The sequence below is a fragment of the Ornithodoros turicata genome, chromosome 8 (assembly GCF_037126465.1).
Source record: "Ornithodoros turicata isolate Travis chromosome 8, ASM3712646v1, whole genome shotgun sequence".
Classification (NCBI taxonomy): Eukaryota; Metazoa; Arthropoda; class Arachnida; order Ixodida; family Argasidae; genus Ornithodoros; species Ornithodoros turicata.
Genome location: NC_088208.1, coordinates 10,012,883 through 10,030,758, shown reverse-complemented (window position 1 = coordinate 10,030,758; position 17,876 = coordinate 10,012,883). Strand labels below are relative to the sequence as shown.

The 17,876-nt window shown below is 46.1% G+C and overlaps 1 protein-coding gene across 1 annotated transcript in view; it reads right to left on the bottom strand.

The window, feature by feature from the left end:
- The window catches only part of LOC135367492 (A disintegrin and metalloproteinase with thrombospondin motifs like), a 34,245-nt gene extending 16,762 nt beyond the window's left edge, over positions 1-17,483 (bottom strand). Inside the window, exons 1-5 of the mRNA XM_064600795.1 lie at positions 17,387-17,483; positions 14,728-14,781; positions 11,729-11,844; positions 6,547-6,621; positions 5,014-5,171 (exon numbers count right to left, since the gene is read on the bottom strand). Of these exons, the coding sequence (XP_064456865.1) occupies positions 5,014-5,171; positions 6,547-6,621; positions 11,729-11,844; positions 14,728-14,781; positions 17,387-17,483 (500 nt within the window). The remainder of the gene's footprint in view (positions 1-5,013; positions 5,172-6,546; positions 6,622-11,728; positions 11,845-14,727; positions 14,782-17,386) is intronic.
- Positions 17,484-17,876: the final 393 nt, after the last annotated feature.

The window sequence follows — 17,876 nt, the reverse complement described above, 5'->3', positions numbered from 1 at the left end:
CAACAAACGCACACGAGGAGCCAGTTGATGTCGTAGAGGCATCCGTGAAAATCTGCATCCTGCCTGCGGAGCTGTTTAGTAGCTCAAGCCTGAACTGACGAAGGACACGTGTTGGTATATCCTTCCTTCCCGGAAGTCCAGGCACGCTAATTCTCACTTCAGGAGGCTGTAGGACACATGTTAGAATATCAGGTAAGGCATGCGGCTTGTGCTTCGGAATAAGACCACGTTGTGCCTGGATAGCTTGGGTAAAAGAGTTGTGACGGCTCATAATGGCTCGAAGCTGAGGATGGCGACGCGTTGCCAACCGCGCGTAGTGGCGGAACGTTTCTTGCATCCTGAGAGCTGATACAGGTGGTCCCCGTGCTTCGGCCATGGCTAAAGCGTTTGACGTCGCTCGAGGAACGCCAACACAGAGTTTGATGCCCTTTGCTCGGATAGACTCTAACACTTTCTCTGGGATAACAGGGAGGTTGTGAAGCAGGGAATTGTGATGAGGAACCATCTGACTTATGAGATCGGTGAACGCTGAGCAATGCCCGAGGGGACATGCCCCACCGGGAACCGTATAAGTAACGAAAAACATTAAGACGACTCTCAGCTCTTGCTCTTAGATAGCGCATCTCCGCTACCCATTACAAGCTGAGTGACGCCCAGAAAGCGGTGACGTGGTACACGCCGTACCTGATGATGACCAATATGTAGTTGAAATCTCTTAAGATGGCGACGCGTAAAAGGCAGCATTAGTCTTTTCTGAAGACAGGTCCATTGCCTCTCTGCAGGAGGAAGGGCACTAGCGGTCAAGTGCAGTCTGAAGGCGACGCTGTAAAGCAGGCCACTGCTTTCCCGATGAACATATGCAGATATGATCCGCGTAGAGACTAATAAATACCCCTCTGGACAAGAGACTAGGCAGGGCAGCCATGAGAGCATTGAAAAGTAAAGGACTGAATACGCTCCCCCGTGGTACACCTGCTGACAATGTATGTGAACTCGTGTCGCCTTCTGCTGTTCTCACGGAAGAGATCGACCATTAAGAAAAGTAGCAATCCAGCGAAGAGCACGTTCAGAGATGCTGAAATTTTATAGGTCGTGAAGGACATTGTTGTAGCTCGTCGTATCATACGCTTTCTTTATGTTCAAGAAAACAGCCGCTGTAAGCTCACCACGAAATCTAGCGTCTTCAATGTGAGTGACCAAGTTTATGATGCAGTCCATCGACGTCCGTGCCTTTCTGAAACGTGACATTTCGGGAGGTAGCAAACGCCGGAACTCTAAGAGCCACTCTATTCGACTTTGGATAGTCCTTTCCATGATCTTACACAAGCAGCTTGTAAGGCTGATGGGCCGAAAACGACGGCAACCCTCTAGGTGATATTCCAGGCTTCAGGAATGGCACAACTTGCGACGTCTTCCATGACGGGGGGGGGGGGGGGGGGGGCAAAGCCGCGTCTCTAAGAGTCGTTGATCAAATTAAAAAGTAAAGTGCACGACGTCGGTCCCAAGGAGTCTATAGCTTTGTATGAGACACCATCGGGCCCTGGAGCTGACCGCTTCGTGGACAGGTGGGTGTCAGCCTCCAATTCCTGTATAGTGAAGTCACTGTCCATATATGCGTCTTCAGCTGGCCGTGTAAAATCAACCGCCCTATACGCGTCTTGTGCAGAGTCCCTGTGGGATGTTGTGCATGACGCATCTGAGGGCCTAAAGAAACCTACAAAAGTCTTCCCCAGTAGATTTTCCGATCGTGGTCTGATTAACGGCCAGTGCTCCAAACGGCTTCACTTGTTCAACCGGGGAGATTAGGCCCTTGATGATCCGCCAGACATGTCCCATAGGTGTGTATAGAGATAATGTAGAACAGAGAACAGAGTGGCTCTCCATCTCTGCTTTGCTACACTTTGAAGATGAGTGCGAATTAGTGATCGAAGCCTGCAAACCTTGTGATAATCCTCAAGGCAACACGATCCTCGCAGTCTTCTTTCCGCCCGACGAGGCATTGTCCGCAGCCTTTCGAGCTCAGCATCTACGCTGCGATATTTGATCGGGCACGATATCTCTTTTGTTGCAGCTGAAATGCTAGATGAGAGCGCCTCGTTGAATTCGTCGAAAGTGGTGACATTCTGTAAAGCTCCTCCGTCGATCCTTTCGAATACGTTCCAGTCTGTGGCTTTTTCTTGTCGTGATCCGGCAACCATTGGGGAGTAAGAGATGAGTGTAGGTATGTGATCGCTTCCTAGTGTGCCTAATACGTCCTCCAGGGCATGCAAGAAACCAGATCGGGAGAGCAGAGTGTAATATCCGGGCAGCTTGAATAAGAGGGACGCCGGAAATATGTCGATGAGCCGTCATCTTACACCACAGCGTTGCAATCTTCAATACATTGTTGAATTAGTCGCCCCCTGGAATCGGTATGTTGACTTCCCCAACTGTTGCCATGGGCGTTGAAGTCGCCACATATGATAAAACAGAAAGGAAGTCGCTGGAAGAACTCCCTCATGGCATCTTCCGGGATGCGAACAGACGGGGCGATGTATACACTAGCCACAGCAATCCCTCGTGCGCGGAGGAGAACACTGCAGACAACAAACTCCAAGTCCCCATCGCTAGAGGTGCACAGGAGGCTGCCAGGAATGTCCTTTCTAACAATACAACATAGCCCGGCTGGACCCCGTCGTCGAGGCGGAGATGTACGTAACGTAGTTTGAGAGCCGGAAAGAAGGATCCATTCGATGGTCGCTGACAGCCAACGCAGGGAAATTGTGCCTATACACAAAATTGCGAAAGTCACCTAGTTTAGTTCGCATGTCATTGATATTCCCCTGAAATACAGTAGTATGTTTTTACCTATCGATCATTACTGTTCATTCAGTGTGGTACGCTTGGTGAGCACCAGAGAGAGCAGAGCTTGCACTTCCGGAAGTTTAGATGCTCCAGGTATCGAGGATGCTCCAGGATGCTCCAGATTGAGCGAAGGGAAGAATGATCAATGGCACGAGCATCTCAAGATTGACATTCGCTTGCGTCTCAGTGTGAAGGGAGCTCCGTTTGCCGTGTTCCTGTTGTACCGCACGATCTGGAGTCGCTGACGTGGCTCTCCCTATAGGCTCAAAAGGTACTTCTGGACTAGTCTTCCCCTTCCCTCCAGCTTCAGCAAATGATATTTTTCCCTTTAGAGCCTGTGTGCTTCTGGTCACGTGTGCTTTTGTGCACCTATGCTGGACTAGGAGTCTCCGTTGGTCGCCGCTTAACGTAGGTAGCATATAGACAAGTGAATAATTTGGCCGATTTCGCCGCTTCTGTAAAGGTCCTCCGAGCGTGTGTAGCCCGCTCCACTTTCGACCACCACTTCGACGAATTCAACGAGGCGCTCTCATCTAGCATTTCAGCTGCAACAAAAGAGATATCGTGCCCGATCAAATATCGCAGCGTAGATGCTGAGCTCGAAAAGTTGCGGACAATGCCTCGTCGGGCGGAAAGATTTCGTCGCTTCTGTAAATTAAGGCCCTCCGAACGTGTGTAGCCGCCGCTGCCCGTGCTACCCTACACGGTCCGTACGACGTTGTATGCCTCTCTCAGCAGTTAACGCACCTTGGTTCACGACGTGCCGTGCAGGTTATAAAGTTGTGCGCTCCCGCGGAGGAACCACGGACTCTGTTACCACATGCGTCGGAAATCCTAGGCTGACTTCCTCCGGCAAGGCATGACCGGGACCAAATGTGAGGATGACACTTAACTTATGGTAGGGCGTGGATGACCCATCGTGTTCTCTCTTACAGACAATTTCCCGTCGTACTGCCGTAACCCCGAACGGCTGAAAGTATTCCAGTGTACTCCAGTGAAAGTATTCCAGTATTCCAGCTCTCCTTCCCAGTACCACCTTGGGATGTTTTGGATCATTCCCGTTGATCGCAAGTAGTAACCCGGTATCGAAGTTTGCACCCCGATTCCAGCCACGGTTGACAACTGCAGAAGACTTCTGGTCCAGCCTTCGGAGGGTACACTGATGACGAGATTCCCTTCTCTTGTGATCCGATGGGATAAACTTTTTTGCTGCGTCGCATGAACAATATCCTTCGCAATCGGATTGGGGTTGACTTTCTACAAGGATTTCTCTGGATTTACAGGCTCCCTCCACATGTAACTCTTGTTCGTTGATATGACAATGACGTGTATTTTCAGCACAACTAGTGGCGTTTGCCAATATAACACGTGTACTTTACCCTCATTACTATGACTTCTGGTCACTGAAGCGGCAGTTCCTGACCTACGACGGCAAAAACTACGGCCCGCTTTCGGAGTGACTCATGATGCCCTTTGTCTGACGTGCTTAAAAGAGCAGTGTCTTTGGTGATATGGTCATAGTAACCTGTTGCAGACAAACGGCATTCATCGACCATGTCTGAGAAGAAGCGCAAACGAAGAACTGACTGCCGGAATGAAGAAACGCATCCTGACTGATAATTGCACTAGGAAAACTTAATTATGAGACTTTTTAAAAAATGAAGCGTTATACATTATTTTGCCTCCTTAATCGTGTTATATTATCAACTTACATACTTTCTACTTTTCGGAGCTTACGTAAAGGGCATTTTACGGCTTGTAACACGATCGGCGATCTATCGAACGGATTTTTGTTCTGGAAACGGCTACGATGTCAGGTGACCGAAAGGAACAGATGTTCTGATTGGGACAGCTTTGTAGCTTTTATAATTAACAAGTTAATTAATGAAAGTTAATTAAGACATTGCCTTTGGACTTTGCTAATGCCCTCCTAGGTTGTGCCCTTCAGCATATGCTATATTGCAATTCATTTCATCTAGGAAAAAGTGTTATATATATATATTTAAAAAAATATGTATACAGTTAGCTCGGACACCCTGTATGTAGAATATGAAAGAATGTGGTCGATCAAAATGCAGAGACACAGATACGTAAATTGTTAACGTTAGACGTTCCTGGTTGTGGAGTTTGTTGTAATTTCACACTGAGCATTGTGGACGCAATACGTACCCCGTGACTAGTACGAAGACATCCACTTTCGCAAAGAGAGTAGACTGCTTCGTGCGATAAGTATCCCTGAAGTTGTCCAAAGTGGTTTTCATATCGACATACTTCTGAAATTCTTCCCCGTATCGGCCAAAAGTTGCAATATACTTCTCTTCCTCGACCTGTAATGAACGAACAATACTGACCCGCACTTAAACTTAAAGGACCACCATGTGTCCTGCAATCTCCATTGGAAACCGCTTCTACCGAAACAGTAAACCATCACTGTATTCACAACCAAATATTGTTCCTAAAACAGGCGTTATCAGCGCTGGGATCCGATTTATAGTCAATGTTACCCTGCTGCGTTGGGGTAGATCGAAAAGAAGAGTAGTCTGGAGATTGTGAATCTGCACACATGTACTACTGTATGTGCTACATATACTGTAGAAGAGAAAAGAGTGGGAGTGGAGTGTGCACGTGTGGGATAACTATGCGTGACCGATAATGCATCCTTCTTCCTGACATCGCTCTATAGTGAAAGCTGCCCTAGTCTTCTATTATCGGACATGACAGATAATCTTTTTTTAAACGCGACCGTGAATCATGAGTACTGATGAAGACGTCAACTCGCGCACCACATTCCACGTCTTTTTGGCAAATCGGATGTCCCAGTCGGGAGTCATTCTGCCAGTAACTGAAGTGTGCTAGTCATGTGTCTCGTGGCCTGACGTCAACCGACTCGGCCGAAGCAGGTCAAGGTTATGTGGGTGAGTGCCGTGCTACTCTTGGTGGTCCCTAAAGCGAGTAGTGGTGGTGCTTGTGAGGGAACTGCTTGCCATAGTGCCCTAAAAAGAGTACTTATCGTACGACACACTCGTAGCCAACCATGATTCCGGGTATATATCCCTTTCTTCTCACTCGTTGAGAACGGGAAGCGCACGCCTTCTTTTAACATGTTTATGTTAATAGTCACATAGAGGCATGCGTGATGCTCTCCTCACCAATTGGAAGTCACAACTCGGAACGACACGACTCTGAGCAGCGCTTTGCTTTCAGCATGTGACTGTGGTGAAGTTCTGCTCTTGGAAAGTACGAGTAGAATTTTCAGTTCCAAATGAGAGCTCATCTCCAGACGTCAGGGCCGCAGGATCGGGCCCCGCCTCCCATCTTTGTCGCTTCGCGTGTTGCTGTGTGTTTGTGTAAAGTGCAAGTGTCTGTGTTGTTTTCGTAAATTAGATTCGGCAACGTCCTGACACCATTCGGCAAAAATATTTTGTGTTGCCGCTACCGATTGGACTGTCCGATTAATTTCCCAGGTTTTCGAGCAACCAAAAATGTTTTCACATCGCGATAGCTAAGACTGTGACGTCACTCACCCCATGCAGCTTGTATGACAGTATATCTAACACTAAATAAAGTTCGCTTAGATAAAAAAAAAGAAATGTTGTTCATTGATGCCGATGGCGTTGATTGTGTCTCGCTTGTGCTTTTCCTCCCAGTCTTAACAGCACAAAGTTGTGGGTATCCCTTTTTGGATCCTAGACGAGGACTTACAATGTCATTGAAAGTGAAGCCAGTAATCTTTACAGTGACTCTCGGGTCTTCGATGGTGTCATACCTAAGGTTTACCTGCAATAAAAAACAGACAAACATCAGTTAAGCAATATCGCTCTTTGGACAAGGGTCGTAAAGCGTGGTCCACATTACTGTGTTTCATTGCGTGCGGACGCGGACTAACGTTCGTTACCGTGGCAACAGACGCGTATGAGATCTTCCCCAGCAGAACGCAAGGAGATCGTCCGAGCCAAACTTTTTCCGACGTACGTATACCGTCCCACAAGCGGAGAACCAATCGCCGCGTTCCGCGCATGCGTGTTGATGCGCTCCTCTTCTGTGCAAGACGAATTTAAACATTGTCCCTGCAAACATGGAGCGCGTGGTGTGTGCAAGAAAAAGATGCAGAATTAATTACATTTCCTAAATCGGCAGGAGTTGCTGTGACGCAGGATTCAAACATGCATGGACACAGCTATTGTTTTGCCCGATACTCAGTAACTTAACTCGTATACTTTTTGTGAGTACTTGTAATTTCTTCTGTGTTCCAGCCTCAGTACATAAAGTAGCATCGTGTTCAATAGATGCCGCTTGCGTCGAGCCCGTCGTTTAAATGTGTGTCAGTGAGAATAACATGTACGAGTGAAAGTGGAATGAGTGAGTGTACTCATGGCACAGCCTTGGAAGACGCTGGGGAGGCGTGTCAGCTTAGCTCAGTTAGTATAGTCCTGGGACGGAAATCTACAAGGTGTGGGTTCGAGTCCTTCAGCTGGCTAACCTTCTCAGTGACTTCCTGCTTCATATCTTATACAAGCCGGCTGATTTCCCCCATTCATCCATCCATAAGAACAAAAACTCCCCAGGCAGAAATCAGGACTGGTTCCCGAATGGTCCCCAAGTGGTTCCATTTGTAGTTGAATGGTCCCAGATGAGTCCCCAAGTGGTATTAATGGTCCCACCCTGGCTTTAAGCGGGTTCCATTCTGGTCCCAGATGGGTCCCCAAGAGGCGTTAGTGGTCCCATTCTGGCTTTAACCGGGTTCCATTCTGGGCCCAGATGGGTCCCAAAGTGGTGCAGTGTTCCCACTCTGCCTTTAAGCGGGTTCCATTCTGGGCCCAGATGGGTGCCAAAGTGGTGTGTGGTTCCCACTCTGGCTTTAAGTGGGTTCCATTCTGGGCCCAGAAGGGTGCAAAGTGGTGTGTGGTTCCCACTCTGGCTTTAAGCGGGTTCCATTTTGGGCTCAGATGGTTCCAGCACTTCCAGCTGGAGCCTCACAGGTACCATTTTGTTCCCAGAATGGTCACTTGAGACTCCAAGTTGGGCAGCTCCCCAGCTTTCCCCTCTGAGATTTCATCTTGTCCACACTTGCCATATATCCTTCTGGTTTTGTTAGATCTATTACTCTGATCTATTTTAGCACATGCATGATCTCTTTTTATTGCTGTTTATCCAGGTGCGTGCGTCTGCGATCAAATATATGCTGTATCCCTGTAACTCCAATTCGAGCACATATTCTCATCTGAAGGTGCATATCATAACATATAAAGTACCAGAGAAAGGTAAAAATACATCTCAACAACAACAAAAATTAAGCTAAATAACTAGAAGAAAGACAACGAAAAAAAGAAAAGGTAACTGCAGAGGCTGATGCAATGTGAAGACGCTATACGGCGGCTACAAATTCAAACTTCAAACGGCGAGAGCCGAGAGGGAGAGGAGAGGGCGAGAGAGGCGAGAGTGGCAGGTGGCATGGCAGTTGGTGCTTGAACGCTTCGCAACAAGTTGGTTTGGTCTTCAGTTGCCGTCGCAAGGATGGTGTATCTCCTGTGCAGTATTTACGTGTGTTTTAGTGGGCTTTGTAAGACAATGCGATGACAATGGTTCCTATGCAACACATTGTCGATTTCCCGGAAGAGTTTTGACGCCAAGAAGACGTAAACGGCGTAGGGGCAAAACGCACTGTGAAACGCCAGTCGGACTGCACGTCGCGAATGTTTGCAGGTAATTACCGTGATGTTTTGATTACTATTAAATAGATGTTTCATTTTAGAAACTTAGGAGGGACTTGAGGAGAAACAGGATAAGAAGATTCCGAACGTACGGTGAAGAGGAAGGGGGTGTCGCAACCCGCATGGAAAACAGGAGTGTCATGTGTCATCTTCTCTAAGAAAATACAAGATGTGAGGTGGCCAACGAACGAAAGCTCCCTGTATTCCGAGAGTGCATCGCACAGTCAGGCATATGCTTTGTCAAGACACAGTGAGTGATCAGACTTATACTACGTAGTATGAACATGTAGAGATGTATTGATTATTTCTTTCTGCTCAGTGTATGCTTTTAGCAGAATAAACGGTATTTACTTGAGCAATATCTGCATTTGTACGCATTATTTTCAGTCATGCATTCAGTGGCCCCAGCTGCTAAGTGGCCGGATCCCGGACCACTGGATCAATTCCACTGGTTCCAGTTGAAGTGGGACCGTCATGAAGCTGGTTCCACTTTCAACTGGTCCCAGTCACTAAGTGGGACACACTCAAAGTGGGACCTGTCCAATAAACCACTTTGAAGTGGTCCCACTCCAGAGTGGTCCCATTCTGAAGTGGTTTAACGAACTGGTCCCCCATGGGACCACTTGGCAAGTGGGACCAGAGTGGGACCATTACCAGAGTGGGACCAGTTCGTTAAACCATTTTGAAATGGTCCCATTCCAGATTTCTGCCTGGGTCCGTAACAGTTTTCACCAGCGATGAGAGTTCCCTACGAGCACAGAGTTCCCTACGAATGATCGTATTCAGCTCCTCAATATCCCCAGGCAGCACAGGCCGCCGGGGAAAGAGCGGGAATGCAATGGCGTCTTCACCTTCTGAACGGCCGATAGGTTTCCAACCTACTGGTTCCCAGTCGTGTGGGATAGGAGGAGGTGGAGCGCAAGAGAATATCAGATCGCCCCCCCCCCCCCACGATGTCCTGATCACTTCACGACAGACAGTCATGTGACCAAGAATATAGGATCGCTCCCCGATGCTGCTCTGGTCACTTCCCGATGATCGGTCACACGACCGAGGCGCGGCAACGGATATCTCTTTCCCGCCTACCAGGTGCCGACTGTAGCAATTACGTGACCCACAGTTTCGAATCTGGCCAATTATGTGGCTCGATCAACCAGTCATGCTTGCATGGTGGGAGACTCCGTCGTTCTCGTTGTGACTAACAAATGTGTCCTGCAGTGTCACCGGAACTATCGAAGTATTTCGATATTTTTCAAGCGATTCATCGCAGGTAAGTGGTATTTCTTTCTACGGTACTCCTCGCATTGAAAAATTTTCCTCGTAGATGCTTCTCAACATGAGGCCTTCACACAGCGCTTAGGAGGCTTTCCTCAAAGCTTAGCCGTGCAGCATCACATGGTTTTGATACTCATGCTTCATTATACCTTTTGCGTTGTTTTCGAATAACGGGTTACGTTTTGATGAAAATTCATGGTTCAATAAAGTGTGGAAGCGCATGTATAGTGCTTTTGACATCAACGATATGTAACGATTTCTTCAAGTTGACTGCGTGCTGAAGCTGTGTTTCCAACTCCAGCGTGCCTACAAAACTGGAGGCCTGGACATCTTCAGCTCAGGGTAAGTTTTCGCGGTTATGCTAAATGTTCAAGTTACAAAGAAAATAAATTCGTTAGTGAATAAATTAATCCGCATTAATCCGTCCGCGCGATATGACGCTTAGTGCGATTTAATTATAATGGTGTTCATAAGCTATCGTGGTCTTCAGTTCACAATGTCACACTGGGCCACGGCCGGACCGTGCGAAATTAAATCAATACCTTGATGGAGGGTATCGAAGAAGAGTCCACCACAAAATTTCTGCCTCAGAACCTTTCTTCTCTCATGTTGTCTCATGTTCTGTCTCAGAAGATCTCCCATGTTCAACAGTTGCCGCTTGCGTCGATACCGTTGTATGAATGTGTGTATGAGTGAGCAAAAATGTAAGAGTGAAAGGAGGACGAGTGCGAGAGAGATAGCTTAGCTCAATTGGTAGAGCCTTGGACCGGTAATCCAGAAGGTGTGGGTTCGAGCCCTACAGCTGGCTAACCTTTTCAGCGACTTTCATCTTTCAGTGCGATTCTGACGCGAAGCCATCTTCCCTTTTCAGAATCCGCCCCACACTTCGGTTGCAACACTATGAACCTATCTCGCCGTGATGTTTGCTTGCAATAACTACACTGTAGTATGCTGTTTTGTTTTAAAATACTTCGGGTATCCATAATAACAAGCTTTCATACCAAGGCAGCCACTGTTTCAGAAAAATAGTCTTCTTGATGCATTAGTATATCTCACAGTTCTCTGAAGACAGAAGTACGAGTCGTACTACATGTGCCATACTAATTCTGCAAGTAAACGTGTGTTACCCTTCTGTTAGCAAAGGTGCAGAAATATTTTCTTTTGTTCTCTTAAAGACAGTACTACGAGTTACATAACATATGCCATACTGGCTCTCAGGTTATACGTGCTCCATATAACCTCTGTTAAATGAATATTTGTGGAGTACATACGCAGACAGATGAGAGTATACTTTCTATATAACACCCATCTCTTCATTGCTCACAAAGTGGTGCCATAAAGAACCAATGCAGCTGATGACTATGATGCAATAAATTGATTGTTTGTTTCTAAGGAAAATCAAAATACAATAACAATAAACTGTTTGTTCGTTTGTGAGGAAAAAATACGAAACAATAAATTGTTTGCTGCAATGACATATTGTTTTCATTGTCAAGAATTGCGTATGGGGAAAGGAGGCACCCGTAAGGGTGCATTGGTTGCACGTCGGGAAAGCATTGGGGTACGATACGGGCTACCGACAACGGGCCATTAAGGTCCCCGTGTTGCCAACTGTATGCCGGTCCATCGTCGGGGGCCGACCCGTTCGGGTACTCGGAGGCATTTGAGTAGTCTTTTCGTTATTATGTGTTTCATTACCTCATCTGGTGCTTCGTTATTTAACAGGTTCCGTATGTTTCAGCTGGCCACATAAGGAAGTTAACCGTAAGTGGACTACCAGCCAATTATTGGAATCCCCGACGCACACGAATTCATAATGAAAGCGTGTTTTCTTGGGATTGGTCGCCTTCATTTACTGGAGGTTGTCAATGTGATGTAATATAAACCGTATAACTTACTGAGTTTAGAACGGCTCCGAAGTAGGTAATGATTTCACTTTGCTTGCTACCAAAGAGCCTGTAGAATACGGTATCGGTGACGATGTGGATTTCTGGCTGGATTTCCTTCACATCATCTAGATGATAACATAATAGCGTCATTATAAAGCTGTTACCATGCAGGTCGATGCAAAGCATAATACGCTGCCTCGTCATGGTACGGTGCGAACGTTCCTGTTTGTGATGAGGTGCTCTCGTATCCCGACTTTCCACTCCTGAAGACCTCGTAGCCAGAATGGCAAAAAATAAATAAATAAATAAGAACAAAAACGGACGACTGCGCTGGGACAGAACTGCGACCTTGTGTTTTGTTATATTAGCGACTTGATTTTAAACCGCGAACTATTTTTTTTCTGAAATTTTACGAGAAAAACGTCAGTTTTTGTGTGTCACTGAACCACGGCAGACTGTAATTTTTATTTTGCTGATCGTGAAAGCCGAGAGAGGAAAAATCGAGAAGTGAGACCAAGGTGCGGGGCTGCTTCACTGTTGCAGCTCAGCCCATTCCCCCGTTGACCCTCAACCCATTCGCCTATATGACCACCACAACACATATTAATCCTCGTTTTAATGCCTGGCACTCAGTGTCGAAGTAACAACACTACGTCGCGTTCGACCGCAAAAGTAACACATTCGGAATCGTGAATTCTTCCGTGAACCATTCTCCTATGTCCTAATTGGTTTTAAAGTGCCTCTTTTAAATGTCGTTTCTTCAGAATAGAATTGCGCATTGATTCTCGATTCTTGATGGAATTGTGATCTACGTGCCCCACGTGGTATTCTTGCAAAATATAGTTTCTCTACGTGACGCGCAGGTAACATAGAACGGATTTCGGCTTTTGAGTAGCATGACGCAACCATTCGGGCAATTTACATCCCGTCAAGTATTTGCTCCAAGGCCGCTTCGAATACTACATCACAGCTCCTTGCCGTCTTTCAACGTGTTCTGGAAAGAAGACGCGAACCTGAATGGTTCGACCTTCGCCGTCGCTCGAAGACGAACCCTTACGCTGATCATGACGTCATCTACATGGTTCGCCGTTTTTTTTTAAATAAGAAGTGGAAACGTGTAATCTTCACCAGTAGCACCTACACTTTGTGTATTGCATCTTCCAGTCACCATGATTTATAATCACTCAGAAACAAAAGCTGTATCAGCTGTAATTTTCGCGAGTGGTATTTTTCTGCGAAACTAATGTGCGGCAAAATAAATGACACCCATAAGTAAGTAAAGTAAGCAAGAAGTGTCCGGCGAAGTACCTGACAAAGGACGCCGTTATGCAGGGTCAGTCGGGAGTAGAAGGTTAATTGCTCACGCTTTGCGGTGCCAAAAGAGATCGCGCTGCCGCACCTGCAGCTCACTTTTATTTCCCCCATAGAAAACGAAGTTATGTACAGTATATTATACAGGGTTGCCAATGTGGCTACCAACACTTACCGACCTCCAATGATTACTTAACCCAAATGTGTTCTTCTCTGACACTTTATAATCATGAAAAAGTCTTCTCAGCTTACATTTGGGAGCGACTTTTAATTAAATGAAGGTATGTAGTCGGGAGTCAACTCGAGGTCATTATACCCGATTTGTTAATACCGGATGGGATTTTGTGTTTGCGTTTTGTCGCATCTTTTGCAATTTATTCCTCGCAAATATGCATTACTGCTTTCCATATGCTTGTTTACTTTAAAGAGCTAGCGCCACATTTTTGGCAGCGAACTCCGGAAAAACGCTTAGAGCGACATTTCCGCTGACTTACCTCCTTCCCATTTCGCCAACTCGAGCTGTATAATTATTATGAGCCTTGTAAATAATTGAAATCGACATATTTTAAATTTCGCGCGTGGAACGTCGTAGGCATGACGTCGAATTGAGGACATGTGGGCGTTCCCTCGGCGCCTGATTTTCCGCTTTCCTGTTGCAGGCTTCTTCGCGTCGCCCTGCAGAGAATATGTGAGGATGAGGTGTGGGAGAAGACGCTAGCACGTCAGCGAAACTCGGGTGCCTGAACACTAGCTCCCTCTGTATAGGGTGAGGACAATCGCGCCGTCTGCTGCGACGTCCGCCATACTGAAGCCCACGCTCTACGTTGACAAAGATGTACCTTATATACTTGGCTATCCACTAAATTTTGGAACTGAATAAATCAATAGCAGAGTAGGCCTGAAGAAGTCAGTAAAAGCGGAAGACAGCTTCCACATATGGTTACCCAGGGCCTCAAAATGGCCAGTTGGGGGCGTTCTCTTCTTCAAACTCCACCAGTGACTGTTGAGTGAGTGAGTTCAAAGTGCGACTCCACCCTACACAGAGAGAGCTGGTATTCAGCCACCTTAACTGAAACGTCACGCCAGCGTATGAGGAGAGTTTTCGGTTGTTCCTCCTCGCGTAGACGACAGTCCACTGCCAGCTCTCACGGCAAAATACGAACTCTGGAAAGAGTTCGAACGAAAAGGTTGGCAGGAGTGTTGTTAGAAGTCGAATGCTCCTGCAAGACGTCTTTATTTCAGCGTCGTCCGACAGACAACTTCTCCTTCAACGGATATCGACGGTGCCGTGTGCCGCATCCACGACATAATTTCATTAAAGTGCCCTTCCAAATCATAAAGAACCTTCATTAAAGGGGCTCTAGAGATCCCGTGCGTGAGGGATATAATATCCTTATACAGGGTCGCTGCGGTTAGATGAGTAATCTTAGTTAGATTGATGTAACATGTTTAAGAAGTATGGGACGGAAATACTTATTAGTATATCAATTCCATTGTTCATGGATATCCCACATGATTACCGAGGGGTGAAATTGTCACCGTTGGGCTGTCATGCCCATATTAGGAAATTCAAGTCCGCGCCTGACTTTCTTCCTTTTGTTTTCTTTTTAGCGTTGCACTTTGACACATGTTGCGTTCTGGTTTTGCTGGATTTGCAGTGGTGGTTTACTGAAGAAGGTATTGTAAATGTTGCTTACCGTTGTCGATTTTGCGATCCTCTAACCTGGGGTCTTGTGAGCTGGGCATGAAAACTGTATGAATAGAGAGTAGATCAGGTTTCACAATTTTATTTGCCTTAGACTCGCTTCCGATACGATTGGAGAGTTGGTTGTACACTTTTAATGTGCATGTTAGGTACATCCAAATTGCTACAGAGGGCGTACTCCTTTCAGTGTCAGCGAGTCAGAACGAAGAACGTTATCGTTCTGAACCATGGTTGGTTTCCAGTTGATGTACTGTTCCAAATTCTCTGTCTGTGGTGTATCTTGCCGTAGTATGATTGACACACGATGCTGAACTATAAGTCTGACAAGAAACTGGTTCATCCACTGGACTTGGTGCGACGAAGAATAGCGTCAAGTGTAATAACGTGGTGTATAACAAAGCTGGCACAAAAGTAGCCAAAAACGACAAAACTCTCTCATTGCAGAGCCAATTTGCTCACATGTACACATTATTAGGAGTTGCCTGGGGAGACCAGCGGGTATGGGTCATCAGAGGTGTACGCATGGAACTCTGGTCAGGAAAGAGTGTAACTGAGGTTTCACCGAGAGACATCATTGTTTTTTTTTTTTTTACTTGAAGAAATGACGCGGGCGTTGTTGTTTACTGATGGTTGTGCGAATATGCTACGAGCACCAATCTCAGCGTTAACTGTGAATCAGCTGGTGTGAATAAGGCGGAGGAGCAAGAACAATGCAAGTAAGATAAATAACATCAAAACACCGATAACGCAAAGACAAGAACGTGATGCTTTGTTAGCATCAAGCATCACGATGTTGATGTTTGTTGTTGACAGTTGTAAACCTCTAAAAATACTGCAATACCAGGAAAAAAATCATCTCGCGTACTAAGGAGAAGATACTAAAAAAATATTCCGAAGAACCCGACGAAAAGAAGGTTAAGCGTTGAAGCGAAGCTCGGGTATCATGGTTGAGACTTCGTTTGCGTGATATGTGGGAACTACATTTCCGTCATCGTCACCCAAATAAAGGATCTCGTACGGCTGGACTCGCAGTGTTCTCCTTGAATATTTCTAGAAAGGTGTTTAAGACAGACTGTCAAGATACTCTGCGGGGACAGTATTGAATACGATATAGTATTACTGTGTGTATGTATATCAGATATGTGGATCAGTGGCGCGGATATCGAACAGACTTGCAGAGGCTTGGTGCCTCGTCCGCCATCTGTCATATTTCAATATTCAGGGTATCCCAGCTAACTGCGAACGTATTTTTTCGAAATATACCTATACATATATATATATAGGCGACAGTGTGCTCTTTCGACCCTCTCACACTCGGGGTGAAGGAAAGACGCGTCTCCGAAGACACGCAGTGAACAAAATAAAGAAAAAAAAAGGTGTTCCTTCACGAATTTTTTGCGGACGATCTACCGAACCGATTTTTGTTCTGAAAACGGCTACGACATCAGGTGACCGAAAGGAACAGATGTTCTCTTTGGGACAACTTCGCAGCTTTCATAATTAAAAAGTTTATTATTGAAAGTTAAGGAAGACATTGTCTTAAGGGTTTGCTCCTAAGGAGTGACCTTCAGCATATGCTATATTGCAATTGATTTCATCTCGGAAAAAGTGATATATATGCATGAAAAAAATATGTTCGCAGTTAGCTGGGACACCCTGTATACCTCATATATCAATACGCGTGACCTATAGTAAAAACCCGAATACTCGTCAGACGTGGAAACCTAAAAGTCATCGACAGACGTGACAGTTTTCACGGCTGCCGTTAACTAGTCTGCATGGCTGTAATGCTAGCGCGCATCGGTGCAGAACAGGCGAGAATTGGAGCGGGAACTTGCGGTACTTCCGGTTAGACATACGAAAAGCTGTCTTGCCAGACTATTGGAACGCATCCGTATACTGTGCCGCCATCCCTTACTCGCTCAATTGCTCTCTGGCATAGTGGATCCAACACTCATTACCGATGACAATGCATGTAAGAAAATAGTGCCCCTCGGGATCATAGCGTCACAGTATCGCCACGCGCATCTCGAGATATGGTAGACAATATCGCAGTTTAGTGTACCCTTGGTACATCAAGTAACAGTACCTTCCTGTTGATTGGGTGCGCAAGACGCAGTAGACACCCTGTAGCGATGATAATAACACTCGCTAACACTAACGTCTTCAATATCGGCCCTACATTGCCTCCAGTTACGTCGCGCACAGACTATATGTCTGGTATGGGTGCACGGCATAATAGGGGTCATGGGCGTTGAACTAGTATAGTCGTTGTCGTATACCCTGCGTCGTATCAGTCCGTAAAACAAAACATATCTCAAAATGTTTGGTGCACTCCGTTTCATGGACGAACGCCATTTGTTGCTCGTGCAGGATACCACTGTCGAACGCCGCACTCGAGTTCTAAGTGTGGAAACAAGATTATTTCGTTCTCATCCTTTTCTCTATACTCTGTGTGGCGAGTTATAAAATTTTGTTACACACGCGTCCGACAATATCGCCACATACGATACATCTCACTACGAAAGGAACACAGTCTGGTTCGGACGTCCGACCATCCAGATGTTTGCGAGATAGTGCATCGTACACATAAAAGTGCCGCCATTGGTCGTAATAAACTCACGCTATGTTGTTTTTCTTTGGACTCTTACTCTTCCGCTCACCGTAGTCGTGTAGTGCAGCTCCACCCTTCAAGGATTCCTCCCGGTAGAGAAGATGCGGAACGTGGCCTTCTGCAGTGCGTTCCATCGTTAACAGAGGGCGGATGAGCATGTCTTCTCCGATGATGCCGTTCTACGAAACAACATATATTAGATATATGTTTCGGTGCTGCTCCGTGATGGCAATAGAATATGGAAAACTCAATATAGATCAGAAAGGTTCGGTCCCTGAACTGTACATGATATGCAAGAAAGCAAAACATGCATCAGTTACTGTTGAAAGCAAGGTGCACATTATTAAAGAAACAATGAGGTGACATCTGACATGGCTCGAAACCCTATTTTACTCGACCGTCAGGAGCCACCAAGCAAAATATTTTCGCTGTTCGGTGTATTGTCACTGGGCAATCAAGTTTATAAGAACGCTTGGAGAAAATAAAGCCACTAAATACGTGAAGCGAATTTGTTGGCTACAGAAGAA